This window comes from Haliaeetus leucocephalus, unplaced genomic scaffold (assembly GCF_000737465.1).
Source record: "Haliaeetus leucocephalus isolate CR32 unplaced genomic scaffold, Haliaeetus_leucocephalus-4.0 Scaffold306, whole genome shotgun sequence".
In the NCBI taxonomy this organism is placed as follows: Eukaryota; Metazoa; Chordata; class Aves; order Accipitriformes; family Accipitridae; genus Haliaeetus; species Haliaeetus leucocephalus.
The window spans coordinates 5,256,992-5,284,012 of record NW_010972742.1 but is presented as its reverse complement, the minus strand read 5'-3'; the positions used below and the strand labels follow the sequence as shown (position 1 = coordinate 5,284,012).

Below are 27,021 nucleotides of genomic sequence, written 5' to 3'. Positions count from 1 at the left end.
CCGCCCCGAGATCCCGCGGTGCCCGGGCAGCGGGGGGTGGGCCCTGCAGCCCCCCAGGGCCTGGTGCCTTCCCCGGGGCGACAGCGGCCTCTGCGCTCCCGCGACCCTCGGAGTGGGACCCTGCGGGGCGGCCGGTGACTGGTCCTGCCCGAATCCAGCGGCGTGCAGGTGTATTTATATTCAACTTCACTCACGCTTCACAGCTGTAGCGTCTGTTAGGAGAGGACCTGTGGTTTGGGGGTCCGCTGCGCTTCAGGAGCGACATAGCGGGGTGAGGGGAGAGTTCCCGAAGGTGTTTTTTTTTCTTAAAAGCTAAATCTCTAGGTGTGCCGTCGTGTTGTGCCCTCCAGTAATAAATCTGTGTTAATACCTGGTCTCCTTTGCCTGTTCTACATAAAACGCCTGGCTTTCCAATACGTGATGTGGTGCAAATGTCGAGCTAAGAGTCAGAAGTGCCTGGTTTCTGGTTCATCCTTGTCAGCTAGGCAGTTCAGTAAATATTTCTTTCTTCAGGATCTCAAGTATAAAATGTCACCAAGAACAACTGCAGATACTCCTTTTGTCTTGGTAGGTTATGCAAGATGAGCGAGCAGACCTGGTAGTTGTTTTGCAGATGAGCAATGCTAGGATTTCTTTTATTCATACAAATGGTTACTCTGCAGACAGTGAATCTGCACGTATCTGAAATTCTTGACAGCTGGCTCTAGCTTTGGTACAAAACCACACAGTTGTTTTAAGCAAAAAACCCAAAAACCAAAACCCTGAGAAACGTGTTACTGTAGAAGGCAGAGACAGCAGGTTTGGCAGCAATTTAAGCAACTGAAAGTAGGTTGCAGTTACCGCGGAATTGTTCTGACATGTTCGTATACTGTTCTTCTACAGTGGTGCTTGAGAAAGACAGGCTGAAGGACTTGTTTTAAGGTAACTTCTTTTCCCATCATACACAGTACATTTTGACAAGCACAGTTAAGCTTTCTGGCAGTGTTTTTATTAAATTTCTAGTTTCCTGAGCAGCATTTGAGAGCTGTGTTGCCAGCTAAAGCTCTTAGGGCAGAGTCATGGGCAGGTGGGGATTGAATACTTCCTTCTGAACAGTTACGACTCAAACCTTTTCTGATGCATTTAGTCAGGGCTGAGAGGCGAAAATGAGGTCTTCCCTCTTTTGTTCAAAAAGGGAAGCCCTAGGTGGGAAGATCAGCATCCCAGTGCCGGAAAGTTTAGAGGCGTGGTTTTAATTTTGAGTAGAGGAGTGGTGCCAGGGAATGCACTAAAACCATCTACATCCACAAGACTGTACTTAACGTACGTGCTCCAAAACTGGTTCCCAGTTAGCTGAAGCTGGTGAAGATGAAGGGGTCTGGAGTTAATTTTAAAACAGTATTTTGTTCATTAGGTTTTCTGGGAAGCTTCTTCTGGGAAAGGGATAAGAAATCGAGGAAGGTGAACTAGCAAACATTGCATTGATACTTGTTTTTAATTGGACCATCTGATGCATTTGGGAAAAGGGGCTGGTTTTGATGAAGGGACTCAGAGCCTGAAAGTGTCCCAGTTTTATGTGTTAGTCAAAGATAGTGCAGTCTTGTCACTTGTGTTTTAAATCAACATATGTTACATGATACTATTTTGCTTCTCTGTGAAGCTGCATGAATTTGCTCAGTTGTTTGTTAAGCATCTCTTCACAGGTTACTGAGAGACTGGTTACAACCGCTGTTGTGTTTTCTGGCATGCAAATATGATTTCTTCTCCCTCCAGTTTTGCTTTGCTCCTCCAGTTCAGTTTATTCAGTTCCAAAGACTGCTACAAAAACATTGTTATAGAATTATCCTTGAGGTTTGTCTTCTGCCAAGGCAAGGTGCTAGGCAAGCTTTTCCTCTCCCAAGATAAGTGTTGCTGATATGGTATTTGTTTATCTTTTTTTTGGTTTTTTCCTTTTCTCCCCACTGTCAGTGATTCAGACCAGATAACACTGGGAGTTCTTTCAAATGTCCTCAAAATGTGAAAACAACAGAGGGTAGCAACCATGCTGCTGGAGTCATTAACTTAATCAGAATTTTCCACTTCTTTTTTATAATGATGTGGGCTTTTCATATCTGCTTTGTTTACAGCCAATAGTAATATTTTGGATTCTGATCTGTGTTGTTAATATCACTTCTGTTTTTTCTTTAACAGCCGCAAGTGAGGTTACTTAAACTATGTAAACTATGCTTAAGAAACACAAACTCTTCTCATCTCTCTTTTGTAGCTGCATGTTACTGAGACATGTTCGAAGTCTTTTACACAACCGTGGACCACCATGAAATTGTTTATTGTGCTCGTAAGCATGCAGCTATGAAATCCTCTGTACTTGCAGTGCTTGGATGTACGAGCTGGGTGGAACAGTGTTGTTACATTTTGTACAGTCTTTGAGAGTTATGTGGCTCATATTGTTAAAAATCTACCTATCAAATGGTAAATTCCTCAGAGACTGAAGACTGGTTATCAGTGTTACAGATCATTTAAGTCTAATTCCCTCTTGCCCAGCTTCATTTACAACAGTAATCATATTTTTAATGTTTGATAAAGTAGTATAATAACTAGACGTTAGATTTAGATCAGCACAGTATGGATAGCATGAAGCCCCTAGACACCATATACTAACTACTTGTGTCTTGGGCTGCAGCGCCCTTTCACTTTTAATCTAAGTTTCATGCAACCAAGCTACTTACATTTGTATCTCTTCATGCTGTGTGTGTGTGTTCAGCAAGAGGAATTCAGTTCAGATCACCACGTTTGTTTTCCCACCCTACCTGCTGAGCTAGCACAGAACACCCAATTTCTAGGGGGGAAAGCGTGACTTATCAGTCTAGTCAGGTTCATGGAGTATTCATGGTAGACAAGACCAGTTAAGTTATGTATGTAAAGCATGTATGAGTTAATGGCAGGTTTTATTTATTGCCATAGGACTCTGCATCATTCAGAGATGCTACATGATCCAGACAGTCTGGGAATTTAAGAACAGGGTGGTCAGTGGGTCACTGTACTGCTGTTTTCATTTTGAGGCTACAGCAAATCCATCCCCATACCTGAAACCGAGTTGGCAGCTGTGCTGCTGAAGCTAGGCCTGTCTATTGACCACCTCCCTACATTTCTGAATGCTCATTCCTCGTTGTACAGATTATTAGCTTTATTCATGTGTTTCCTTCTCCTCCCCATTGCCTTGCTTGCTTACCTTCGAAACCACAATGCAGCCGCTCAACAACAGGTCAGAACTGTGCTAGCTAATAAGACTGAGTCCAGATTTAGATTTGTTTTGATCTCTGAACCTTAAAGATGGGTATTGTAATCTCTAATACACAAAACATGCTAATTTATCTTCTTACAATCTGTGAGAACAAATCTGACATGTAGCTGAAAGGAAGTATCCTTTCTTGTCCTAGGAAAACACCCCCTTGCAGGTGAGCGTTGGTGAAAATGGGGGATACAAGAGACATCTGTCCTCACCTGGATTCCATAGGAGAGGTGACCAGGGATGATCTGCTGCTCAAATCCAAGGTACAGGGTCTTCTAGTTCTCAGTCCTTTCTTTTCCCTTTTAGCTATTGTGCATGGGTTTGCATGCTTGCTTTTTGAAGAAAATGTTGCCTGTCTCCATAGAGGAGAGGCAGAAACTCTTCTTCCAATGCTGATGTACCCTGCACATGTTCCATAAAGTAAGCCTTTGTCGACCCCATCTGATCTATTTCTTACTGTCATTTTATCCTGCTCAAATGTATCACTTAGCTAAAACGCTGCAAAGCGTATATTTAATTGGAAGTGTGGTATTAAGAAATGAAATACTGTGAGCTGCAGGTTGGCAAGGCCTGTCTTACAGAGAAGTTTCCCACTTTTGAAGGACTAGGTTGCTTAAAAACCAAACAAGCAAACAAACCTTCTTTTATCATGAATATGCAGGGAACTTGCCAGTCTTGTGGAGCTGTGGGACCAAATCTCTGGGCTTGTCTTCAGGTAAAAATGGCTTGCTATTTGTGTGCATGATATAGTGGGACTTTGCTTTAATATAATTTAAAAAAAAAAAGTATTGTACTGAAAAGAAAAAAAAAAGCAGAAAGCAAAGAGGGCATTCACAGTAGAACTATCCACCATTTTTTGATGGTTTCCAAGGAAAAGACTCCCTAGATTAAAGGCTAATGCTGTCAGAATATGCCAAGATGTAACAGTTTACTCCTCATAGGTGATTGCCCCCGGTAGTCCCAACAGGAATGAATAAAATGCCCAGCATTGACTGTCAGCTGGGTCCTGCCTCTGCTGGCAACTGTGAAGGGAGGCTGCAAGTGTGAGACCTCAAAAGACGTTGCTCAGGGTAGCGAGGTGGAAAGGAATGACAAGGGGCATGCGGGCAGGCAGGGCCAGTTTATTTTTACACTGGAATGCCCAGACATTTCGAGACTGCTCAGATGAGCTGCCCATTGGAGCAATTGCCTTGGAATGGAGCCTTTATGTGGGTGCAAACCTGGTTCCAGGTTTTCTTTCTTAAACAATTCCAATTTTCTGTCTTATTCTGGGCCCTGAATAAAAAGCAGGTTAGAAAACTGGCAAGATCAATTCTGAATTTGCAGCTGCTGGTGGGACTGGAGTTGCAGACTGTTTTATGAAGAGTCTAATTTGTTGTGCCCATTGTACTTTTGCTCTTTTCTCTCACTAGATTGGTTGTCCTTATGTTGGTTGTGGGGAGTCCTTTGCTGACCACAGCACACTTCATGCACAGGTGAGCTTTTCTCTGTTGTCTATCTTAAGACAGATAGAATTGGATTTTTCCCATTATCTAATCCTCCTCTACCCTGTTCTAGTAGTCCAGTGCTTCAACTTGAGCCAGCTGTCAAATGAGATTCATTACTTCACCTTTTATTTTTAGGCCAAAAAGCACAACCTGACGGTGAATCTGACCACTTTCCGTGTCTGGTGTTATGCTTGTGAAAAGGAGGTGTTCTTGGACCAGCGGCTGGCAACGCACGCACAGTCACCACCAGTGAAGTTCACTGAACCGGTGGGTCTGTGTCACAACGTGGCAGGGTTGAACGTTTGGCAGGGTTTTTGTTTACCTGTTTCAAAATTAGCCAAGAGGTTTCCGCTATTGTCCCAGTTTTGCTGTGAACATTTTGCACATTCTTTCACTGAATGTGGCTACCTGTAGCCAGAGGACCAATAACCTTGCCTTACAGGATCTCCCACCAGGAAGACTTCTGGATGACTTCACTATCCATTCTGACTTTATTTTTAACCTTTCCTGGCCTCTTCCGTGGGGCATATGTTTCTGGGAGGAACCACAACAGCTGTCACATCTTCATTTTCAATGCATGGCCCATGGAAATTTTAGCTGTCAGACCAGAAACACATGTACTTGTGACACTGCTGCATATTCCTGATGCCTCTCTTATCATGTGTACTGGAAGCAGTAATGGTACTATTTCCACTCCCTTCTTGCATTAGTGAGAAGGGTAGGCAGTGCAACTGGTTCTTCTCTCTCCAGTGTGCTTTATTTTTAAAGGCTGGCTTGATTTATGTGTAAGATAGTATCTCTCACAACTCGTCTTTTAGAGGAGGCCTCTCACTGATGCTTATTTTTCTGTCTTTAATCTAGGATTCTCCATTGCCTGCTCACCCTTTGAAAGCTGTTCCAATTGCAGTGGCTGATGAAGGCGAATCTGAATCAGAGGATGACGATTTGAAACCAAGAGGTAACTCTGCATCGAGCTGATGAAAGTGCTGTGAGGGTAACTCTGCAATCTGTAGGACCTGCACTGAGAGGTTCCTAGGAGCAGAGCGTGGAGACTGCCTAGAAAGGGCTGAATTCCCTCTCCTTTGGGGAGAAATGTAGAAAGCAGCACATCTGGAAAGTGTTTCATGCCTCTCTTGTTTGTGCTTTAGGCCTTACTGGAATGAAAAATCTTGGGAACTCCTGCTACATGAATGCAGCACTTCAGGCTCTCTCTAACTGGTAGGCATTAGGGCCTTTCAGTAGAGTCTTTACTAGACTTCACTAAATATTGAAAGTGGTGCCTCTGCTCTGAGACCTTCATGAGCCTTGCAAAGAGAAATCAGCCAGGCTAGGTGCAGAAAAATTTAAGTGTTTGTTTAGGGCAACAGAAATTTTACAGCAGTAAACTGAGTGAATAGCCAACTTGTGGCTACATACAAGACTCATGTTTAGATGAGTGCTTGAAGTAAAACTTCATCATTTCTGTTGTGACAGAAATACATTTATCGCATGGGAAGGCATGTCACATCTCTCTATTCCCCCCAGTGATATAATTCTAAGAACCCATATCCTAAAATATTTTCTAGCCATCATGCTGAGAACTAATTCCAGGATTTCTTCTATGTACCGGGAACAGATTCAGATCAGCCTTTTTCATTTGTTTGAAGTTAGGAGTCAAGTCTGCATCTGGAATCACTTCTTCCCTTGATTTAAAAACAGTATCTTAAGCATGCTTTTGAAAGGGCATGCATTTAAGTTTTGATAAACCCTTAAGTAGAAGCAGAGGAGAAATTTCTGTGCACTGAATTTTTCTCTTTTTTTCTTGTAGCCCACCTCTCACACAGTTTTTTCTCGAGTGTGGTGGACTGGTCCGTACAGATAAGAAACCAGCACTGTGCAAAAGTTACCAGAAGTTGGTGTCTGAGGTTTGGCATAAGAAACGGTGAGTGGTCACTCCCTAATCTAATCTGGGTCACTTCCTAATCTAATCTGGACAGGTTTCATAGTTATGTTAGTTCTTGAGTCTGACATCAGCAAAGAGGAAATTAGATCTTCAGAGATAAGTGCATTGTCTAAGGCAGGCAGTTCGAACGTCACATAGATGGGTATGCGAGGATTCCCCCATATCTAGGAGATCCTGTATCCTGCTACTAGTGATAAAATGGGCATGTTGATGTCAGTGAAAAGAATACATTCTTAATGTTATAACTTTAAAAAGGAAGAGATTTTTTTTTTTTATATAGCTTCCCTGTTGGCAATGAAGAAAAAATGATGGAGTAAGGGAATATTCTTGGCCATTTCTGAGTATTTTGCATGGACTGACCAGCACTTAATTGCACTGCTATTGATTAGCAGAGGGATTGACGATTTGGATGGAAAAAACGATACAGAGATTTTTACTGAAGACAGTGGAAAATGCAGGTGACATTTTGGGAAATGTTTGCTATTGGTTCAAATTCTAGACCAGTTCAAAGGACAGTGTAAAATAATGCAGCTCTGTTTAAATCTGAAGATGTCTGCTCTGTGCAATTAATTGAAAAAAATCAAACTAGGAATTTAAATGGCATTGCATGTTTGTTTCATGTTAGTTGTCAACAAGGGATATGTAAGATACAGAGCAAAAGTGACCTGTGTCTTTCTGGAAGAGAAGGCTGTAGACTTTGAAACAATATAATATCATCTTAATATTGGTTTTGATTTACCTCATTTACTGGGTGGTCAGCCCACCCAGATTTTGAGACAGACATGGTGCTGCAAAATCAAACCAAGTAGCTAATTGCAAAACCCTGCTCTGGAAAGAATCACTTGAGACAATTCAAAGTGTGGACAGAGCTTTAAGTTAAATATGCTCTAGGGAAGGGTCTCTCTGGAAGCATAGACTGAAATGATTGCGAGATGTTTTCTGTCTCTTAATTTGTATGTCATCCAGCAAATAGAGAAATATATGCCCAGGCTTTGCAGGTGCATGATTACCTTCTGTCCTCGTTAACTAGTTACCACACCCTGTTCTATGGCTTATTAGACAAACTGGCTCCAGGCCTGATAAGCAAACTAACTTCTTTTTTTTTTTTTTTTTTTTTTTCATATCTAAACAGCCCGAGTTATGTTGTTCCAAGCAGTCTATCCCATGGAATTAAACTCGTCAACCCCATGTTCCGAGGCTATGCACAGCAGGTGGGGGGGCCTCAACAAAAACATGCCATTATTCCAAAGATGGTGGGATTTTTCTTCCTGCAGCGGTGGTGTTTGTGTTCAGAAGGAAGAGCTTGAGCTCAGGGGTCATTCCCATTTTGTGTCAGTATTAGTGGTCTGATAGAGCACTTGGGTGGGATTTAGGAGACCTGGGTTCTCTTCCAGGCTCTGCCTCTGGCTTGCTGATACCAAATCAGTGCATTTTCATGTGTCAGCTTTCTCACCTCTGAAATTATGATGGTCACCTCCTTTATAAAGGGCTTTGAGATCTATTGATACATGTTATATGAGAGTCAGGTATTATTTAGTCACGTCAGAGCTGAGAAACCTGGATAAATCTGTACTAAAAAGTTAAAGATATGAATGTTCTATGTTCTTTTTCTGGGCAATTACAGCAAACAATCTTCTTTAAAGCTAGTAACCTTTTTTTTTTCTTTGAAGTTTTTATCAACGTATCTCTTGTGTTTGTTCTTTAGAAAAAATGTAAACATCAAACTATGATTAGAAAATTTACAAGAGAAGTGACAGTACATCGAAACTGTGATACTGACAGGAAATCAAAACAGAGGATAAAAATAATGATTAATGAAATAACTTCTATATTTATCTTTGATGTGAAGTATGTTGGATTGGAAAACTCTCAGCTGTAAAGAGATAAAAGTTGAAAGGAAGACAGAGCAGGCTAAAAGCCAAACTTCCATAAAATAACAGAAACATCATAATTAACTTTCTGGAGTTGTCAAAATACCAAGACGGTTTTCAGCAGGTCCTTTGAAGCCAATGTATCAGCTCTTTTACCATGTATTATGAATGTAGGAGCTTGCACCTAGACTGAATTAGTCTTTGGCTTCTGGTTCCATTCCCTACTTATTAAAGATTTTAATCTGCCCTCTCTAAGAGAGGGATTGCCATGAGCAGAAGTGAGTGTTCATGAAACTTGTTTGTGGATAGGAGTCTATTCTCTATGGCCTGCTGTCTTCATTACATTTCTCCTTGTCGCTTACCTCTTATCAGTGGTAAACCTGTGATAAATAAGCTCATGGTTTGCATGCTGCAGCTGCTGTCTGGCTTTTCAGTGTCTTTCAGCTGAAGATGTTCAGATAAAAATTGGGCCTTTTATCATTTAGGAGTTAAAACATTTATGTAGCAGACAGGCTTCTTGGTACATTGCCACAGTACTCTCTCTGTGTAGGGTCTATTTGCATTGCAGAGGTGGCTAACCTTTGTGGGCAGCATTGAAAGAGGCTGAGAATGGAGCCATCTCCTCTTTTGCTCCTCTCATTTCCCTGTTTCTGGATGGATACTAACATGGCATTACTCCTGGTTTTCAGGACACTCAGGAGTTCCTGCGGTGTCTGATGGATCAGCTTCATGAAGAACTGAAGGAACCAATTGTTGCAGAGACGAGGGATTTGGATACCAGTGACCAGGACGACAAGCGAGATGGTGACCGAAGTCCTTCGGAGGATGAGTTCCTCTCCTGTGACTCAAGCAGTGACAGGGGTGAAGGAGATGGTCAAAGTCGGACCACAGGGGGCATGGGCAGCAGCTCCCTGGCAGAGACGGAGTTGTTGATCCAGGATGAAGCAGGGAGAGGGATCTCCGAGAAAGAGAGGATGAAGGACAGAAAGTTCTCCTGTGGCCATCGGCGCAGCAACTCAGAGCAGGTGGATGAGGATGCAGATGTTGATACTACTATGATGCCAGTTGATGGTAGAGCCTCACCTGAGATGCTGCCAGCTCCCCGTCCTGCCAGCCCGTGTAGGACACCAGGTATACACCTCTTCCAGTAGTGTTATTTGTGAGAAGACATGTTGTCATCCTACACAGGGACAGTGTTGCATTGCAGTGGCAAACAACACAGTGTGAGTGTTCCTTCTATGGTTTTCAAGAGATCTTGCCTTCAAGCTTTTCCTCAGTGTCCCTGGCAGTAGTTCTGCCTTTGTGCACAATTGCTTCTGTAAGAAAATGTAATACGTGAGCCAGAGAGGTGCTTAGCCAGGCTAACATGCTATGGATCTGAGTAAAGACTATGTCCTGAAGGCAGTGATAGCTGCCTCTGCCAAACCTGCAAACGCTGTATTTGTGCCTTTTCCTAATTTAAGAAAAAGGGTTTTTATGTGCATGTTGCTTTATCTGATAGCCTGGCCTGGGGAAATACTAGCTGTGGAAAAGGCATGAAAGAAGGTATTTGTTAATGTTGGACTGTGGGCTTTGTGGAGAGAAAAGGGGGAGGCACAGTTTGTGTATTTCTATGTCTTAGGGAAAAGAAAAGAGCAGCAGTTAAGACGTAGGTGTGGAGTCACCTCAAACTGAACATATACGATCTTTCAACACTTCTTTATGTAAGAGTCTTACTCTGCCAACTGGCACTGAAGACAGCAATGCTGTTTATGTGGATTAGGGATACAGGAGCAAGCTGTAAAACCTAATTAGTCATAAGCGTGAAAAATGGTGGGTTGGTTTTTTTATATGTAATTATTAGCTGTTCAGTGTAGCTCTCCTGTAGTGTGCACTCCTATCCATGCACTGAGGGAGCTGTATCTGCCAACCTGTACAAGCAGGACAGTTAATAGACACTGAACTGTGTGTATTGGGAAAGATGCTGTGCTGGAACAACAGAGCTGGGCTGACACTGACTGCAACAGGATTGCCTTTCATAACTGGGGTTTTCACCAGTGCTCTTCTCCCTCTCCATTTTCCCAAACAGAACCTGACAATGATGCCTACGTGCGCTGCTCCTCACGCCCCTGCAGTCCAGTCCATCATGAAATGCACTCCAAACTCTCTAGCAGTCCTCCTCGCTCTAGTCCTGCCAGGCTTGGACCTTCCTACGTACTCAAGAAAGGTAATACAAAGAGCATATGATGGGATGCAGAGGGGACCATGTAGAGGAGGAGGGGTTCATTTACAGAAGAGAGAAGGAATCCATCATGATTCTTGATTAACAGTTGTAAGAAGTGCTAATTTCCCTGGACATCAGTGCCTTCTTAAAATAGCACTAGGCAAAGACTACAGTAAACTTGCAGGTAAAGTCAAGCTCTGGGCACAAGAGATGTTCTAGTATGCTCTTGTATTGGAGCCTGAAATGATATCCATGTCTGCATCTGCATGCTGTGTTTGTTATTAATAAAATGGCTATGACGTCCCAGGCACAAGCTCTGTCCCTTTAGGGGAGCATGGAGATGCGTAAACATTTGTCTGCCAGACTTGACTTTCATAGCATGTGGGCCAAAGAACTGTAAGATGATGTTACCGAGAGAGAGCTTCCTGCCTCTTAGACATCTTGGGCTCACAATAATAGAATTAAGGCTGCAGATGTCAATCCAGTGCTGGGAGCATTGTTAGGCTTCAGAGTAGAGCCTGGCTTCTGTCGTTAATCAAACTGGTCTCTTCATCCCAAGCAAGTAGCAAATTGAAATCCCTCAGCATTGCATAGTCTGCAAACACAATGGCATGTGCTCATACCACTGTCCCTACAGCTGTTCAATAATGGCATCCTTTCCTCAACTGTGTTCCAGCCCCTTGGCTGAGGTCAGCACAGCCACAGATGTTCTGGCCGGATAAAAAGCACTCTGTCTCCATGCACGTGTGTGTGGGGAAGAGGGTTCGTTATTAAACAAAACTGTGTGTTTGGCCAGTTCCTGCTGTGGAGAGTCCTCTCCAGTGCAAGAGACCTGGGAAATGCATGGTAAATGTCAGAGGGAGAAAAAAAAAAGGACAAAGTACACAGGCAGGTCACGGGGGAGAGGGAGTAAAGTGTAAAGCTTAGAGCAAAATGTTGCAAGACCTCAGAAAAGCAGGGACTGTCTGTGGCAGGGCCAGGCTTCTAAACATGTAGTAAGAGTATGGAAACAGGATTTCCAGTAAGCCAATTTCTGCCTGCTGAGAGCTGGCACGTTTGTGTTGGTTCAGTTGGCTACCTCCCCCTTTCTAGTACCATGCGAAGCAGCAGTGTTCTTATGTCAGTTTACAATGGGCTCCACTGTCTCACTGGCACGCAAGTGGCGTCTGAACATGCAGGGCAGCACTTGTCCTATGTTCTTGTGCGGCTGCATGACTCTACTGAGACAGGAGTCTGGGAAGGAGTTGCTACATGATGGGGCTTCCTTGTCTGTCTTTCAGCCCAGATGCAGGCTTCTGGGAAAAAGAAGAAAGAACTTCGTTATCGCAGTGTGATTTCTGACATCTTCGATGGCTCCATTCTCAGCCTGGTACAGTGCCTCACCTGCGACAGAGTGAGTCTCCTGGTGGCTGTCAGTCAAAGAGCACACAGTCTTCTAGCTTGTAGATCTCTTCTTAGGAAATGGCACTTGTATTTCCAAACACTGTGGGATGCAGTAGTGACAGTAGTGGATGGTGGGGGAGGTGTGAGAAACCTGCCATGTCAAGAAGTCGTATTTTTCTGTAGAGTTCTGTTTGCTTATCTGTGTACTGAGTTAGCCTAGCAATATCGCATTCATATCAGAAAACTGATTCCAGTGCTACAAAAACCATGACAAAAGTCATCCTGCTGACAGCAGTGAAGAATAATTAGCCAGAGCGAGCTGCTCTTACTTGCCAGCTCAGGTTTCTAGCCTAGACAAAATCGAAACAGTGATAAAAGGTGATGAAGGTCAGGTCCCAGCTCCATTACATGCACAGGAAACCCAGACCTCTTCATCTTGGATATTTCCAGGTTTCTACGACAGTGGAGACATTCCAGGACCTGTCACTCCCAATCCCAGGGAAGGAGGACTTGGCCAAGCTGCACTCTGCCATCTACCAAAATGTGCCAGCTAAGACAGGGGCATGTGGGGACAACTATGCCTCACAAGGCTGGATTGCTTTCATCATGGAGTATATCCGGAGGTGTGTTCCCTATGCAGGGCCTCTTATTTCTGGGGTTTGCCCTGCAGTGCTGAAAGGCAGCTATCCCTAACAAGTGGTGTTTACAGCAGAAGGTCAGTTGTAACCATTCCTTGGACAACAGTATGTGGTACCTCACAGGTCTTTGAGCCTTTTCATGTAAACCAGTTGCTACTGTTCCTCTAGTTCTGTTATACACCTTGAGATCTCTTGTGCAGTTGATAATCCCTCACTTACTCCTGCCTTTAGCTCAGTCTTGCACTCCAGAGCAAATTAATTCCTGGTGTCATTTTCCAAATCGTTTCCAGTTTGAGCAACCGCAGCAGGAACATCAGCTGAGAGAAATCATGCTTTCCCTGCTTCTCTGGGATGTGTGATGAGCTTAGGACCTACAACTGGAAGGAAACCCATCATCCATTTGGGGTTTTGTATGCCAAAGCATCCAGCTATTTTATGTATAACTCTTCCTCTTAATCCCCTCTCTTCTGCAGATTTGTGGTGTCCTGTATCCCTAGCTGGTTTTGGGGTCCTGTTGTGACGCTGGAGGATTGTCTTGCTGCCTTTTTTGCAGCAGATGAGTTGAAGGGTGAGTTTTCTTCGGTGGGGTCTGACAGCACGAAACAAGGAAAACCGCATGGAGGAGTATTTCTTACGCATTTTGGAGGCGGATTAAACCTCCTGGAAAGCCTGCCTCAGTGTTTCACTTACAGACTGGCGGTACCAAAACTTGGCAGTTCAGCATCTCTGAGCAGAAGTGAGTTTTCCCACCTGCTCAGGGGTGAGAAATCTGGGTGAGAGTGTCCTCAGTGAGGAGCAGATGTAGCTGTTCGTTGGTTATGAATGCTATGGCTCCTTAGCCACCTTAGTTTCTTTGCTTTCTCCATCGACTCCTTAAGCTCTAGAGGACTCAAACAATTTGCTGTATTCACTTGTGTTGGTGGGCAATTGCATACTTTTCTACTAGTTGATTGCATTCTTTTCTTGCCTACACTTATTGTGAGAAGTGTTTTGATCTCTTCTCACCCTGGCTTCCCCAAGAGGTTGCTTAACTTTGTTTCTCTGCACTGGATGGAAATGTAGCCATATTGGTGTTGTGTGCTGAGTAACTGCATAATGGCTTTCTTCTCTTTGTCTACAGGGGACAACATGTACAGTTGTGAACGGTGTAAAAAGTAAGTTTGCATTGTCTGTATTCTGTTGTATTTCTGGAACTTTATTTCTCTGTACTGCTATCAAACATTTTGCTATGCTTTCTGCCTGGACATTTCTTCTGCTGAGTGCCATGTAAAATCTGCCTTGCCTTATATTAGAGTTCCGGTCTTGAGAGGTCACTGATCGCAGATAGGAAAAGTGCTGGCTATGGGGGGGGAAAGAAAGGGAGAAGGATATGAACAGCGGGGTGGCTTGGCAGTAATGGAGCTATTGCATTAGAAAGAAGAGGCGTGACAAACTGCTTATGCCATGCTTCATTTGGGAAGGATGCTGTAAAGAGCCTGAATTTGTTGCTGTCAGAATTCAGGATTTGTCTTGGATTTCAAAGCGAGCAAGACCCAGCCTTGCCTTTTGGCATCCCTTTGCTTTAGAGATTTCTCACAGCTAGTTTCTTTTTCTCCCTCAGATTGCGGAATGGAGTAAAGTACTGCAAAGTCCTCCGGCTACCAGAGGTGAGTAGAAGCCTTGTTTCCTCATTTTCTTTTAGCAGCCACTGAGGAGGTAAGGAGGCTAGAGGTAGAACAGAAATAGCAGTTTGTTTTGGTGGCAAAGAAGTCCTGTATCTAGACCAGAAGAGACTTCCCCATTCTAAGCTGATGAGCCAGCAGCATTCATGACTAACAGGCGAAGAACTCTTGCAAAGATCGGATGCACAGAGATGTGCTATTTTATCAGAATACCCACGACAAAAGCGTGCTTTGGTGTTCTCTGTCTTTGGTCTTTTAGATTCTTTGCATCCACTTGAAACGGTTCCGGCATGAGGTGATGTATTCCTTCAAGATCAACAGTCATGTCTCTTTCCCCTTGGAAGGGCTGGATCTGCGACCTTTTCTAGCCAAGGAGTGTGTCTCCCAGATCACCACCTATGATCTCCTGTCAGTCATCTGTCACCATGGCACAGCAGGCAGTAAGTCCTTCTTCCGTGAGTACAGGCAGAGGTGAACAGGAATGAGATGAGCACGAGCAAAGCAGAAGTGCATTCCAGGACTAGCCAACACTTCTTCTGGGATGAAGTGCAGTGTAAGGCCTGCCCCCTCCATTCCCAGGCTTCCTCAGCCTCTGCCCTTTGAAAAGTGAACAGAGCAGCTTCTGACAGATCCCCTGCAGCTATTTCAGCCTGGCCACTGGGTTGGCTCAACCCTTTCCCAATGTTCAGTCTCTCTGGAGGCCCTTTCCAAGAAAGGCAAATCAGCGTGACAGTGCCAGGCTCCCCTGCTCCTGCAAAGCTTGCCTGAACAGGAATTAAGCCTTTTTTTTTTTTTTTGTCTCTCTCTCCATTCTCTGCCAGCAGCTAATCCTGTTTGTGCTGCTGACATTATCCCAGGCCTGACTTTTGTCTGCACTCCAAATCCCAGCAGTGTCATGTTTTCTTTGTTACAGGTGGGCATTATATAGCCTACTGCCAGAATGTGATCAATGGCCAGTGGTATGAGTTTGATGACCAGTATGTCACTGAAGTCCATGAGACCGTGGTACAGAATGCAGAAGCCTACGTCTTGTTCTACAGGTGAGCTGTGCCCTGCATGCAGCAGTCCCTTGCTGGTTGGAGAATACCTAGAAATGCATTTAGTAAACCAAGTTTTCAGGAATAGATTAATTTTCTTCTTTCCCTACTTAAGGAAGAGCAGTGAAGAAGCTGTGCGAGAGCGTCAGAAAGTTGTGTCCCTTGCCAGCATGAAGGAGCACAGTTTACTGCAGTTCTACATCTCTCGAGAGTGGCTCAATAAATTCAACACCTTTGCCGAGCCTGGTCCCATCACCAATCACACCTTTCTCTGCTCTCATGGAGGTAAGGCAGTGTTGCTGGACCTGGGAATAGCAACTCTCAGCTGTACCTTTATGCTTCCTGGTGCATTAACAAATGCAGAAAAAAAACTCTAGCAGTCATCCTGATACAGTGTCTACTGCGGTATGATCTGCTTCTCTGGCAGAAACTCCAGCCCACTCAGGGAGAGATGAGACAATTACCCCATTGTCCTGCTGGTCAGAGGCCCAGAGGGATGTGTAGTGCTACGAAACAACAGTTTTCCGTTATCTCTTTGTTTTGAAAAACAAACCTGTAGAAAGCAGATAAGACAGGATTTATCCGTGTTACCCTATCAGCAAGGTTGGCCTTCAGTGTTTGTTTGGAGAATGGAGCACGCGCTACTTAAGAGAGCTGATAGCACGTTTTACTATTCTGCTTCTTCATCTGTCATGCTGGGGAGCCCTCGTGTTTATGAATCTCCAATTGGAAATGAAGCACTTTCTAATCAAGTGAGGCCATGAATTGAGAAACCACAATTAATGAACTCTTGCCTGTCTTCCATTAGCAGAGGAAGCAGATTCTGGAATTGGGGAGTTTTCAGCAAGGGAGATTGGGCTTTTTTTGTGTCTTTACCCAGCAATAATGAGTCCCCTGGTTAACTGTCCCTCTTTGCCTTTCCTCCATAGGGATCCCTCCTAATAAATATCACTACATCGATGACCTGGTTGTGATTCTGCCCCAGAACGTGTGGGAGTATCTCTACAACAGGTGAATATGGCCATTTAATTCTTCTTTCCAATGAGTTTTGGTTTTGTTTCACGCCTTGGGCAGTGCCCAAGACATAATCCCTTGGCAGGGCACCTTAAAGGTATGCAGTCTTAGTGCGGACTGGAAAAGACTTGTATTTGCAGAGCCTCCTAATTTAAACCAAAATGAGCTATATCAATGCATTGTCCCAGAGCAATATCGTGACCCTCACTGTGTTGAGTAAAGGCAGTACTCTCCATTCAGAAAACAGCTGCAGATGCCTCTCCTTCACCAGCATCTGTAGTAGTATAAAAATCCATCTCTGTAGGATGCAGGGCTGGGAAGCATTTCCATTCTCCCGCAGTTCTCTATTCCCCTCCCTCTCTTCCTGTGCTCAGGTTTGGGGGTGGCCCTGCTGTGAACCATCTGTACGTGTGCTCGATTTGCCAAGTGGAGATTGAAGCACTTGCCAAACGCAGGAGAATCGAAATCGACACCTTCATCAAGGTTCGTATGGGAAGCACCTGGAAGCAACAGCAAAGGGCAGAGGTGGGAAATGGAGACCTGTCACAGACAGTTAGTGGGAAACTCTTGCCCCTGTTTTCCAGAACATGATTGGCTGGGAGATTGATCTTGGGGTTCCCCAGTGCTAGCAGCACGGGGAGGAGCAGCTTGAACACGATAATGCTGTGCATGGCTGCATGCAGACACAAAGTTTGAAACCATCCTAGTCTGTTGCCTGCTCTAGTGAGGAAGGTGGTGGAATTACATGGGGATCTTCTGAAGAACGGCAAAGCTGCCTTACAGTTAACGGAAGGGGCTCCCCCAGATCTCAGGAGTGACTAAATCCTTCCTGCACGTCTCTGTTCTCCTCTGCTTTCCCAGCTGAACAAGGCTTTCCAGGCAGAGGAGTCTCCAAGCGTCATCTACTGTATCAGCATGCAGTGGTTCCGTGAGTGGGAAGCCTTTGTCAAGGGGAAGGATAATGGTAAGAAGCCAGAGACCTCTGGAGCCTGTTGGGGGTGAGAGGTGGATGGAAACAAGTCTATCTATCATCTGCTAGGTCCTCAGTGAGCACTGCACCTGACTGGTATGACTTGAGGCTGAACAGAGTTCAGACACCAGCCACTCACACTGCCTGCAGGTCCCCAAGGGCAGAGCAGAAATAACAAGAGAACTAGCTTGGGAGATAAGCTGAATCTGGCGGCAATGTGGAAAACAGAATAGTTCTTGACATGACTGTTCTCCTCTTACAGAGCCTCCTGGACCAATTGACAACAGCAAGATTGCACTCACGAAAGCAGGTGGCCACGTGCAAGTTAAGCAGGGTAAGACTTGTGCTTGCTGTCTTGTAGTGTTCCTAAAAGGAGAATGTTCCACTGGATCTAGCTGTCCATAGTGAAGTGGTCACAGAGCGAGATGGTGTTGCAGAGGATGACAGTTCTGCTGATGTGACTGGTTATAGTGAAGCCTGCAGCCCCCCATCTCCTGCTGTTTCTGTTCCCCAGACCCCTTCCACCGTTCCCCTTTGCCACCCTTTGTGTTGTAGCTTTGATCTTGTGTTGCTCTTGACCTGGTCTTTCCTCAGCATCTGCTGTGGTCCAGCTTGTGAAATAACATTGCTTGTGCTGTCCTCGCTGGGCTCTCCTGCCAAGCAGATAAAGATTATGTTTGCATCTCAGTTACCTCTCAAAGCAACCCTTTCTGCTTTTCTCCTCCTCTGTAACCTTTACGGCAAAAAGTTCTTTGCTTTCCCTGCTTTGACCGCCTTGAGTTGCCCCTCCCAGGACAGCGTGGAGGGGGGTTTTTAGTCTCTCCCAGGCAGTGCAACCCCAACTGCCTGGGACTGCTGCGTGGAGGCCCCTGGGTCTCAGAGCTCATCGTTGCTGTGTATGAGAAGGGGTCAGGTAGGCCCTGGTATTACGGGCTGTTGCTGCTCAGTTCCTCTCGGGGAAAGGAAGAAATGACTGCAGCAGGACCCCACAGCCGTCGGCGACACGGCCGTGGAGCCCCGGTGGCTTCTAGCAGCAGGCGGCACTGCGGAGGGCTGGTGGCCACCGCTGTGGCTACAGCTGCGGCTATCGCTGTGCAGAGCAGAGCTGCCAGCGGGGTGGGGGCTCCGGTGGGTCTGGACCCTGCAGCTGTAGGAACCACTCGTGCCTCGCTGTTCCTGGGGGTGAGCCTGTGCGGGGGGAGGCGGTTGGAGAGGATGGCCTCGCGCTGCGGTGCGCCAGCCCTTTCCCTCCAAGAGCTGCACGTCTGATCACTGCTGTTGTGCTTTTCAGGTGCTGACTATGGGCAGATTTCTGAGGAGACGTGGATTTATTTAAGCACGCTGTATGGAGGGGGCCCTGAGATTGCCATCAGGCAGAATGTGGCCCAGGTCCAAGAATTGGAAAACCTACATGGGGAGCAGAAGATTGAAGCAGAGACACGGGCTGTGTGATCTGTGCAGGATGGGGCAGGGAAGGTATGGCACAGATACATCCGTGTGGGGATGGAAGGCTGGGGAATGCTGAGGAGTCAAACCTTCCGTTGTCTGGTACTCGAAGGTGCGTGCAGGTCCCACCACCACTTCTGGGGAAGGCAGGTTTTCTCTCCCGTTCTTTCGTGTGACTTTGAATATAGGGGTGGTGCTGAGCAAAACTGGGAGAAAATCAGCTTCTGTGTAATTCATCTCTGGATAATGCCGTGGTAGGAGACTGCAGCCAAACTTCACTAGGACATGTTTTGACCCAGACCCTCTCCCTTTTGTTTGCTTACAAGAAACCGGCACTCCCAGCTTGCCCCCAGTGAACTGAGTTTCTCTGCTCCTTTGCAGGTTTTGCTTTTGGCACTTCTTTTTAACTCAAATGTATAAAGATAATGAAACATTATTTATGTTTCCAGCGGGCAGTGTTGCAACTAGAGAAACCTGTTATCTGAAGCTGATTAAAGCCACAAGGTCTCCCAGTAGTTTTGTGCTGGTGATGCACAGCTGTCACAACTTCCTTGTTTTGCTTTTTATCCAATTCTTGCAAATCAGTTGCAGTCAATTAAGAAATTTTGAAAGAGGCCATTTCTTTCTCCCCTAGCCCCTAAAGCCACACCTTCACAGTCCTGCAGAATTTTTTTCTCCTTGTATCTGATTTCATGCATTCGGCACGTTTTCAGAGAGCAAAGCTGGAAGATGAGTCCTCCTTCCCAATGGCTTCCCACTGTACTCTTTCTGCGGAAGCTCCCGGTAGCTTTGTAGCTGTGGGATGCAGCCTTCCAGGTGGTTAACTCACAGGGGTGGTACACAAACAGCTTAAACTTAGAGCTGTTAACGGGCAGGTTTTGTTGGAGTGCGACACAGGACAACTCTGACGTAAGCTTTAGGACTTGGTTCATAACCCCATTCTTGGACTGACCCCGCTGTAGGCCTGGATCTGTCCCCACGTCTGGCACGAGAAGCAAAGGGAGTGTGAAGGATGAGAAGGAGGAGCCCGTTTGTTCGCCCAGAGCCTATTCAGATGGGTCACCCTCAGACAGGGCGATAATTCAGTGCTGGGGAAGGGGCCTGGCTGAGCTGGCCCCTGGCTGTTGAAGCAGTTTTTTAGGAATGAGCTGCTTTCTGCAAACAAGCCCCTACCTGTGTACTGAGGTCATTCCAGCTTCTCAACACAGATGTCGTTTGTGTATACAGTGGCTCATTTAATGAACAGAAATAACTTGCTCCCCAATCTACTGCCACCAATGCAGCCAAGGAGCATCCGCTAGCAGGCAGTGGAGAGAGGAACAAAGACAAAAAAGGCTAAACACTACTTTTCTTAGCAGGGCTATTCTTAAAAGTTCTTCATTCATCTCGTAAGCCAGAAAGGCAATAGTGAAATCGTTTAAGTGTGTGAGTGCAATTTAATGGAAGCAGAGCAAGGCAGGGGTGGCTTCTCATGGGCTGAGGAACCAAACTGTGTGTTCATGGTGCTGGAACCTGAATGATTCCACAGCATCGAGTCTGGCCTTGGTGGTACCAGGTTCAGCATGGGGCTGGGACCTCTTGAGCGCCTCACGGGGCGGCGGGGGGAGGCTGCTCTTTGACTTACTTAGCATTAGAAAGTGGGAAAGGGTGTAGGACAGGAGAATTTCAAAAGAAAAATGTGGCCTTCAGATTTTTTTTAGACCAAATGTTTGCTGCAAACAGCAACTTCTTACTTTAAAAAGTGTCTATGAATTGTTCAGCATGTTAATTTTACTATCCTGTTTATTGGACGCTTGTATATACCTAGCCAGGCCCAAGGGGAGGTCAGAGAATGAGCCACTGTTCGGATTTCTCATTGTTCTAAGCTGTTGTTGTTAGCCACTGCAGCTGCCTTCCAGTCTGCTGCAGAGCCTGTAGGGCTGCATGTCTGTGTTGTCCGTGCTGTTCAGAGGATGCTGTACAGATTGTAATACACTCCTGTGCTTAAGTGTTATACTTTGTGCTGAAAATGTGTTACAATAAATACATGTGCATTCAACACATTGCTGACTGCTGCCTGCCTTGTGTGGCGAGAGGGTTTGACAGCTTACAGACTGTTAATGAAGAAAAAAAATTTTTAAAAATTTAAAAATCCAAACTTCCTGCTGCCAAGAAGCCTTGCAGTAACAGACCCTTCTGAGCAGCAGCGAGCTTTGGTAGCCCAAGTCCACTAAATCATATTGTGCTCGTTCAGAGGAGGGCGCCTGCTCCTTTCAGTCTCTGCTTACAAAGACTTCCTCTTCATGTTTCATTTACCCCATTTCAGCTGAGTTTGTCTCAGAAATCCCATGTTGTCTGGAAGTGTGTGCTATTCATGACCATCACTGCTATGAAAGTAACTTGCAAGGGAAGTTGCTGAAGTTTCATTGAGCTGTTCTGGATTTCTAGAGGAGAGTTTTCTGTTGCTCTGTTGCGTGGCTAAAATGTCCTTACTGATATAATCCACTTCTCCGCTCACACTTACGTGAAAGCAGCTTTGCTACCGAGGCCCCAGGAAACACCGTGCTCTTGCCAGCCTGTTACCATGTTCTGCCACTGTGAATTAATAAGAGTTGCTGAACACGGCAGGCGATGAGTGCTGCCTGAGGCTGAGGGGCTGGAGGACGAGCACAGTTCTCTGCCAGAGCGGTGAATGACACTGTGTTAGCTGAAGCCTGAAATATCTGAATAAATAGAGCTTGGGTTGGGTTAGTAAGAGCATGCAGCTTGCTCTTTAGCAACTTGAAATCAACCGTCAAAACTTGCATCTCACAAACAAACCCATCACCTCAGCAACTGCAGAACAGCCCAAAACGTTCCAGGAGACATTAACGAACCCCCTCCCCTAGGGAGGGGATTATTCAGTGTCTAGACAAACAGCTCTAGTGCTGCTCTGGCAAAACCATAATTGTACTTTTTGTTACCCTCTGTCCATTAAAACACTCAAAGCTTAGTTCTCCATCTATATTCCATTTGAAATCTGAGTGCAGCACTGCTTTTCTCTGACTCCTGCAGTAGGCAGCTACAGTATTTCTGAGCACACGTCTCGGACACAGCTAGCTTTGGGACCCCTGGCCAATATAAACTACATTTCATGGCTGAACTCTTTTATCAGTTCTTTTTGCAAATCACTTCATTTTCCCCTTATTTTATCAGGTTCCTTACTGATTGCAAGGAAGGGCAGATGAAAGGACTGTGCATGCATTGGACTGATGGAGCCGACCTCAGTATTTAGATTATCTGCTCCCTCCCCCCAGTCTTCTGGGAGTACTGGGGAGTTCCGTTTACATGTGCTGCTCCTCTTCCACTGACTTCTCTCATGCCCAGACTACGGCCTCATGAACAGACAGATCATTTGGATGCAGCTGAGCTGTGATGCACAGATGACGAGTACTCCGCCGTATCTGCCCCACGCCCTCACCTTGTGATGCGTGCGTCACCTCTCAGCCCACGGAAAGGGGAATTAGCTCTTCCTCCGGTGATGCAGGGCCCGTGTACTGCACCCGTTCCCCACAGCTTCACCTTCACTGGCGCGCGTGGCCACAGCCTTTGATGGTGCCAGTGGCACATCTCCACCCTCCTCGATGGCCAAAGTACACAACAGCATCTGACATAGTCAGTGACGCAGCCAGCACATGTAAAGCTCATTGTATTTTCTTCCCAGTTACTGCTCAGCTCGGCTTCAGTTTTCAGCCTTCACTCACTCATTTGGTTGTGCTGTTTCTATTTAAAGTTAGCAATGCTAATACTGCGTAAGATAAATCAAAGTTACAGCCAGACCAACACCCCCTCCTATTCATTATTTCCCCAAAATGCAAAGATTAGCAGACTGTTTCATAAACAGTACTGATTTGTCCTGAATTGACAGGGATGTTAATTAGTGCGGGCAAAGAACTGAAACAGTTTAAAAACATCTGACCTTAGAAAAAAAATAAATCTCTCTATAGCTGCTTCAAATGAAATTATCAGCCAGATGTCACCTGCTATGAGCTGTAAAACTGCAAATCGTCATGGCTCCTCGACGAGGCTATTTCCAATGAACTGGACTAATGGGTAACGGAGAAGCTGTCCAGAAGCTAGTCAGGGTTTTTCTCTCAGCTAGAGACACACACACACACTGTTCATTAAAATGGAACTGTAAATATCCTCACCCAGACTTACAGATATGTATCTGGCTTTCAGATTATTCAATGAAGGGAAACATGACTGTATTCCACACAGCTGCATGTTCACACACGCATGCGCAAATGCATGATTTGCTAGGTTTGCAACAGCTTTAGTTTTAATATAATAAACAATCAGTATCAAAAACATTTGCCAAGACTTCCAGATAAACCAAAGCGTGCACTATGGGCATTACAAGGTACAGCTCTGTTAGAGGAAATACCTTCCCCAAGCTTCCAGTTCTTGTGGCCTCCTACTGAAGTAAAAAAAAAAAAAAAAAAAAAGCAGCAAGATCCACCTGTCTTTCCCAAGTACACCAACAACTCCAACCAGCACAGTGCATTTTTCTTTCTCCTCAGATGACCAAATGAAAACAAAACAAAACAAACCCCAACCACTTCAGTTTCTCTTCAGTGCCAGCTGGAAAGGTAAAATTTTGATAAAATTGTGCCTCAAAGTGACCTGATAGGAATTAACTATGTGGGACAGTCACTCGAAGGTACAGGCGGAGCCAAATTAATACTTCAAATACCTGAAAATTCCAGTATGAAACAATATGAAATAAAAAAACAAAAAAAAAAACAAAACAAAAAAGCAAGTACCATGAGTAAGAGTATGTCAGCAGCAGCTAGACACAAGCACCCCACTGGAACAGGCTGTTTCTGCTTATTTGTTGTAAATTTTATAGCTGGAAGTGAAACCAAAATCCATTCCATAGTCAAGGAGAATAATGAGAAGTAAGAGGGCAGCTTAGGGGAGTTTCAGGCTATAATATTTTATCTGGCTGAAACAGTAAGTCACAGCTAAATTCCCGTTCTCAACTTGAAATGCTTGTGGTAAGGCAGAAAGCTCACTGGAGAGCAATGGCTAGAATACCTCAGCAAATCAGAGACGCCCCAGCAAAGAGGCATAGCCTTTTTTATTGGGAAAGAGAAGCGACAAAACCATTTTTCTTCTTCTCTGGATGATCAAAAGGGTCCAGTGAAACTGTATTTCTGGAAGTAAATGTTTATTTAAATATGTGGATGACTTTCTTTTCATTGTTACAAGGTCAATATTCGCTTTCAAATGGAAGCACTTTATTTGGTTGAATTCTGTCTCCAGAAATGAATGGGCAACACCAGAACCTTTTACATTGGCAATGAAATCACAACACTGAGATGCCACCAAAATCTAGAGATCAGTGCTCAAACACACATACACACACATATACAAATAAAAAAGTGCTCAACATCATCATGTTAAAATAGAATTTGGCTTCTTTTAGGTCTTTTGACACTTCAGGCAGGAAAACAAAAAACGAAGAACAATATGCATCAAACTAAATGAACTTCCGAAAAATACTCAGCATTAAACACAACTTTCAGTATCAGTAAATATGTTTCTTCTCTATTTACAGGTGTTAAGAAAGGGCATTAGAGACTTTTGCTGGGGATAATGAGATTTTATAGGATGTACAGTCCACACTTCTGGGCAAGATTAGTAAATTCAAGCAGAGTTTTTATAAACCAGTCACATATTTAGTCCTTCAGATTTTGCAAAAGGTAAATTCTACAAAAATTACTCATTCGTTACCCTGAATAAAGGCAGCAGAATAAACATGTGTAGGCTACAATACATGACTATCACTATTTTTTTTCTTGCAGTAAGTTTTAAGATCTGGGCTTTTGGGAATTAGTTGCCAAGTTTATAAAAACTCCATACATGGTCTTTTAATAAAACTTCTGAAGAAATCAGTCAGCTAAAGCTAATGCTCCTTCTAAAGCGCTATTTAGCAACACAGACATTGCAATTGTTCAAATGTTCCACAGAGGCTGACAATAATATACTGTCCACCTAGATTAAATATATAAAAGCAAACTTTTATCTAATTTTTACATAGATGGCACAACAATAGGTGAAAATGAATTATTCTAGCTGCTGATTCAACAGTGCATTGGACACGAGAATAAAAATACTGCAGCTAAAAATATTTTAAAGATATTTTTGCACACCTGTTAACTGCTTAACTATTTAGATCCCCTGACAGATGGATGCAACAAAGCCTTTGCACAAATCTTTGTACAAAGCCACAGGTGCCAACCGTGTGGATCACATTCTGCTATCGGAGGCTCATGGATCTAAACAGTTAAGTGACCACAGTAGCAGCAATGATAAGCATGGTAATTTAATTGATTATGACCCTTCTGATGCCGCTAACACTGCAGCTGAACGGCTTCAGCGTTGGTATCGCCTGCTTCTCAATACAGGCTCCTGAGCCACTTGAATTAGATTAAAAAACATAACCTTTTGCTGGTTGATGCTTGCAGATATTAAGCACCATTATACAACAGCTACAGTACTAACTGTAGGACCGAGGGACTTTGTGCTATTAAAAATAAAAGTTGGTAACTTGAATGGAGAGAAAGGGACAGAGTTATGAACACAACATGTAACCCAACTCAAAAATTACTTCATCCTGAGTGGGGATGACCTTGGCAATCCCCAACATGGAGAGTACATGGCTCTTGGGCACATTTCTATATGCTGACCCTGCACAAAAGCACAGCAGACAGCAAAACAAGACAGACGTTTGTCTGCAAACTAAACCTGAGAGGTTTTACTTTAGGGTCACTGCCCATAGTGGCTTCCATATCAATAAAATATGCTGAAGTTCGCCAAGAGCAAGTAGATTCCCCTAAACAATGTGTTGATCTCTGAATAAATTAGGCCCTCAGGAGCTATTAAGTAGCAACTGACTCTTAGGGGGCTCAAACATGTACAAGATGACTGTAAAATCCTAGGCATGGTAAAGATTCAGGGGAAACCAACAGTTGTAATACAGAAGTTTAGAAAGCAACTGACACTTTCTTAGGCAGTTGAGGTCCAGATCACGTGATATTTGGAGATATTATAGCTCTCTCTCCACTGCATGACATGATAAAGTGCAGCATCACTTATCATGCTACTTCTGCTTCAAATAAAACCATGTGAGAACAGGATGGTCACGATTCCTGTCTGGCTTCTGGGTCGAGGTCCAGTCCATGACAAGGTGGGAGAACGAAATAGAGTGCAGTTTCTTTTTTTCTTTTCTCTTTTATTTTTCTAAAAAAATTCTGTTATTCAAACATTAACTGATGAGAACGCACAAGAGGTCATGCAAAAGGAGAAGGCAGGTCTGAAACGCTGAAAAACAAACCAACAAAAGAAAACTGCAAAGAGATTAACAACGAGCCACAAAATAACGTGACCCTCAGGAAGGTGGGCGCAGGCAAGGCAACAGGGCGAGCATGCAGACTGAAACGAGAGCAAAACGGAGGCCCTTTTAACGAGCAAAATGGGGCTTCAAACCAAAATGCCAGTGTCTGTGTGTGTGTGTGTGAGAGAGTGTGTGTGTGTGTGTGAGAGACAGAGAAAGAGGAAGGGGGGGGGGAATAGAGAGGAGGGGGGAATAAAGAGGAGGTGGAAGAGAGAACAAGCAGGAAAACAAGCGTACATACGTGAGCTTGAAGGCTTTCAGGAAACAGCAAGGTCATAGGGATTTAATACTTGGAATGAGCATCAGCCTAGATTTAAAGAAAAAAAAAAAAGGCTGACAAGTATTAGTGACCTTTTGAGGAAAGCAGAATACTGAAAAATGCATGTGGATCAAATTTAATATCTGCAAATTCAGAGCCCAGTCCAGCTGCTGTAACACTGTTCCCAGGGGAGGCTTTCCACATGTATGCACCTCCCTTCCAAGCTATTTGATGAGACTACCTGCAGGATTAGCACTAAAGGCACCATGTGAAATGCTGATGGACCAGTGCATACATTCAGATGGACTGAGGGACAAGGGAGGACAGAAGATAGACCAGTACATGCTTGGGACTCTCTGGTTACCCCCTGCATCAAAGGGCAACCAGCAGTTCTTTGACCAGCGGTGGGAGGAATTGGGGGG

At 44.6% G+C, this 27,021-nt stretch overlaps 2 protein-coding genes across 3 annotated transcripts in view; one reads left to right on the top strand and one right to left on the bottom strand.

Annotated features, from left to right (window-relative positions):
- Window positions 1–265, bottom strand: part of LOC104834035 (chromosome unknown open reading frame, human C9orf78) — a 7,200-nt gene extending 6,935 nt beyond the window's left edge. Inside the window, exon 1 of the mRNA XM_010571118.1 lies at window positions 195–265. Within this exon, the coding sequence (XP_010569420.1) occupies window positions 195–265 (71 nt within the window). The remainder of the gene's footprint in view (window positions 1–194) is intronic.
- Window positions 266–568: 303 nt separating this feature from the next.
- Window positions 569–20,865, top strand: USP20 (ubiquitin specific peptidase 20). 2 transcript variants are annotated; one of them, XM_010570917.1, is made up of 24 exons: window positions 569–921; window positions 3,417–3,531; window positions 3,930–3,983; window positions 4,681–4,743; window positions 4,891–5,022; window positions 5,617–5,713; window positions 5,904–5,973; window positions 6,563–6,676; window positions 7,830–7,908; window positions 9,258–9,699; window positions 10,637–10,774; window positions 12,052–12,164; window positions 12,605–12,777; window positions 13,266–13,360; window positions 13,913–13,946; window positions 14,393–14,438; window positions 14,713–14,893; window positions 15,367–15,493; window positions 15,606–15,775; window positions 16,420–16,501; window positions 16,879–16,987; window positions 17,366–17,468; window positions 17,737–17,808; window positions 18,766–20,865. In XM_010570917.1, exons 2-24 carry the CDS (start codon window positions 3,451–3,453, stop codon window positions 18,924–18,926), a joined length of 2,736 nt encoding a protein of 911 aa, XP_010569219.1. In that variant the 5' UTR covers window positions 569–921; window positions 3,417–3,450; the 3' UTR covers window positions 18,927–20,865. The 2 variants fall into 2 exon arrangements, with proteins under 2 accessions (XP_010569219.1, XP_010569218.1); XM_010570916.1 differs by lacking the exon at window positions 569–921 and having other exon boundaries at window positions 3,098–3,531.
- Window positions 20,866–27,021: the final 6,156 nt, after the last annotated feature.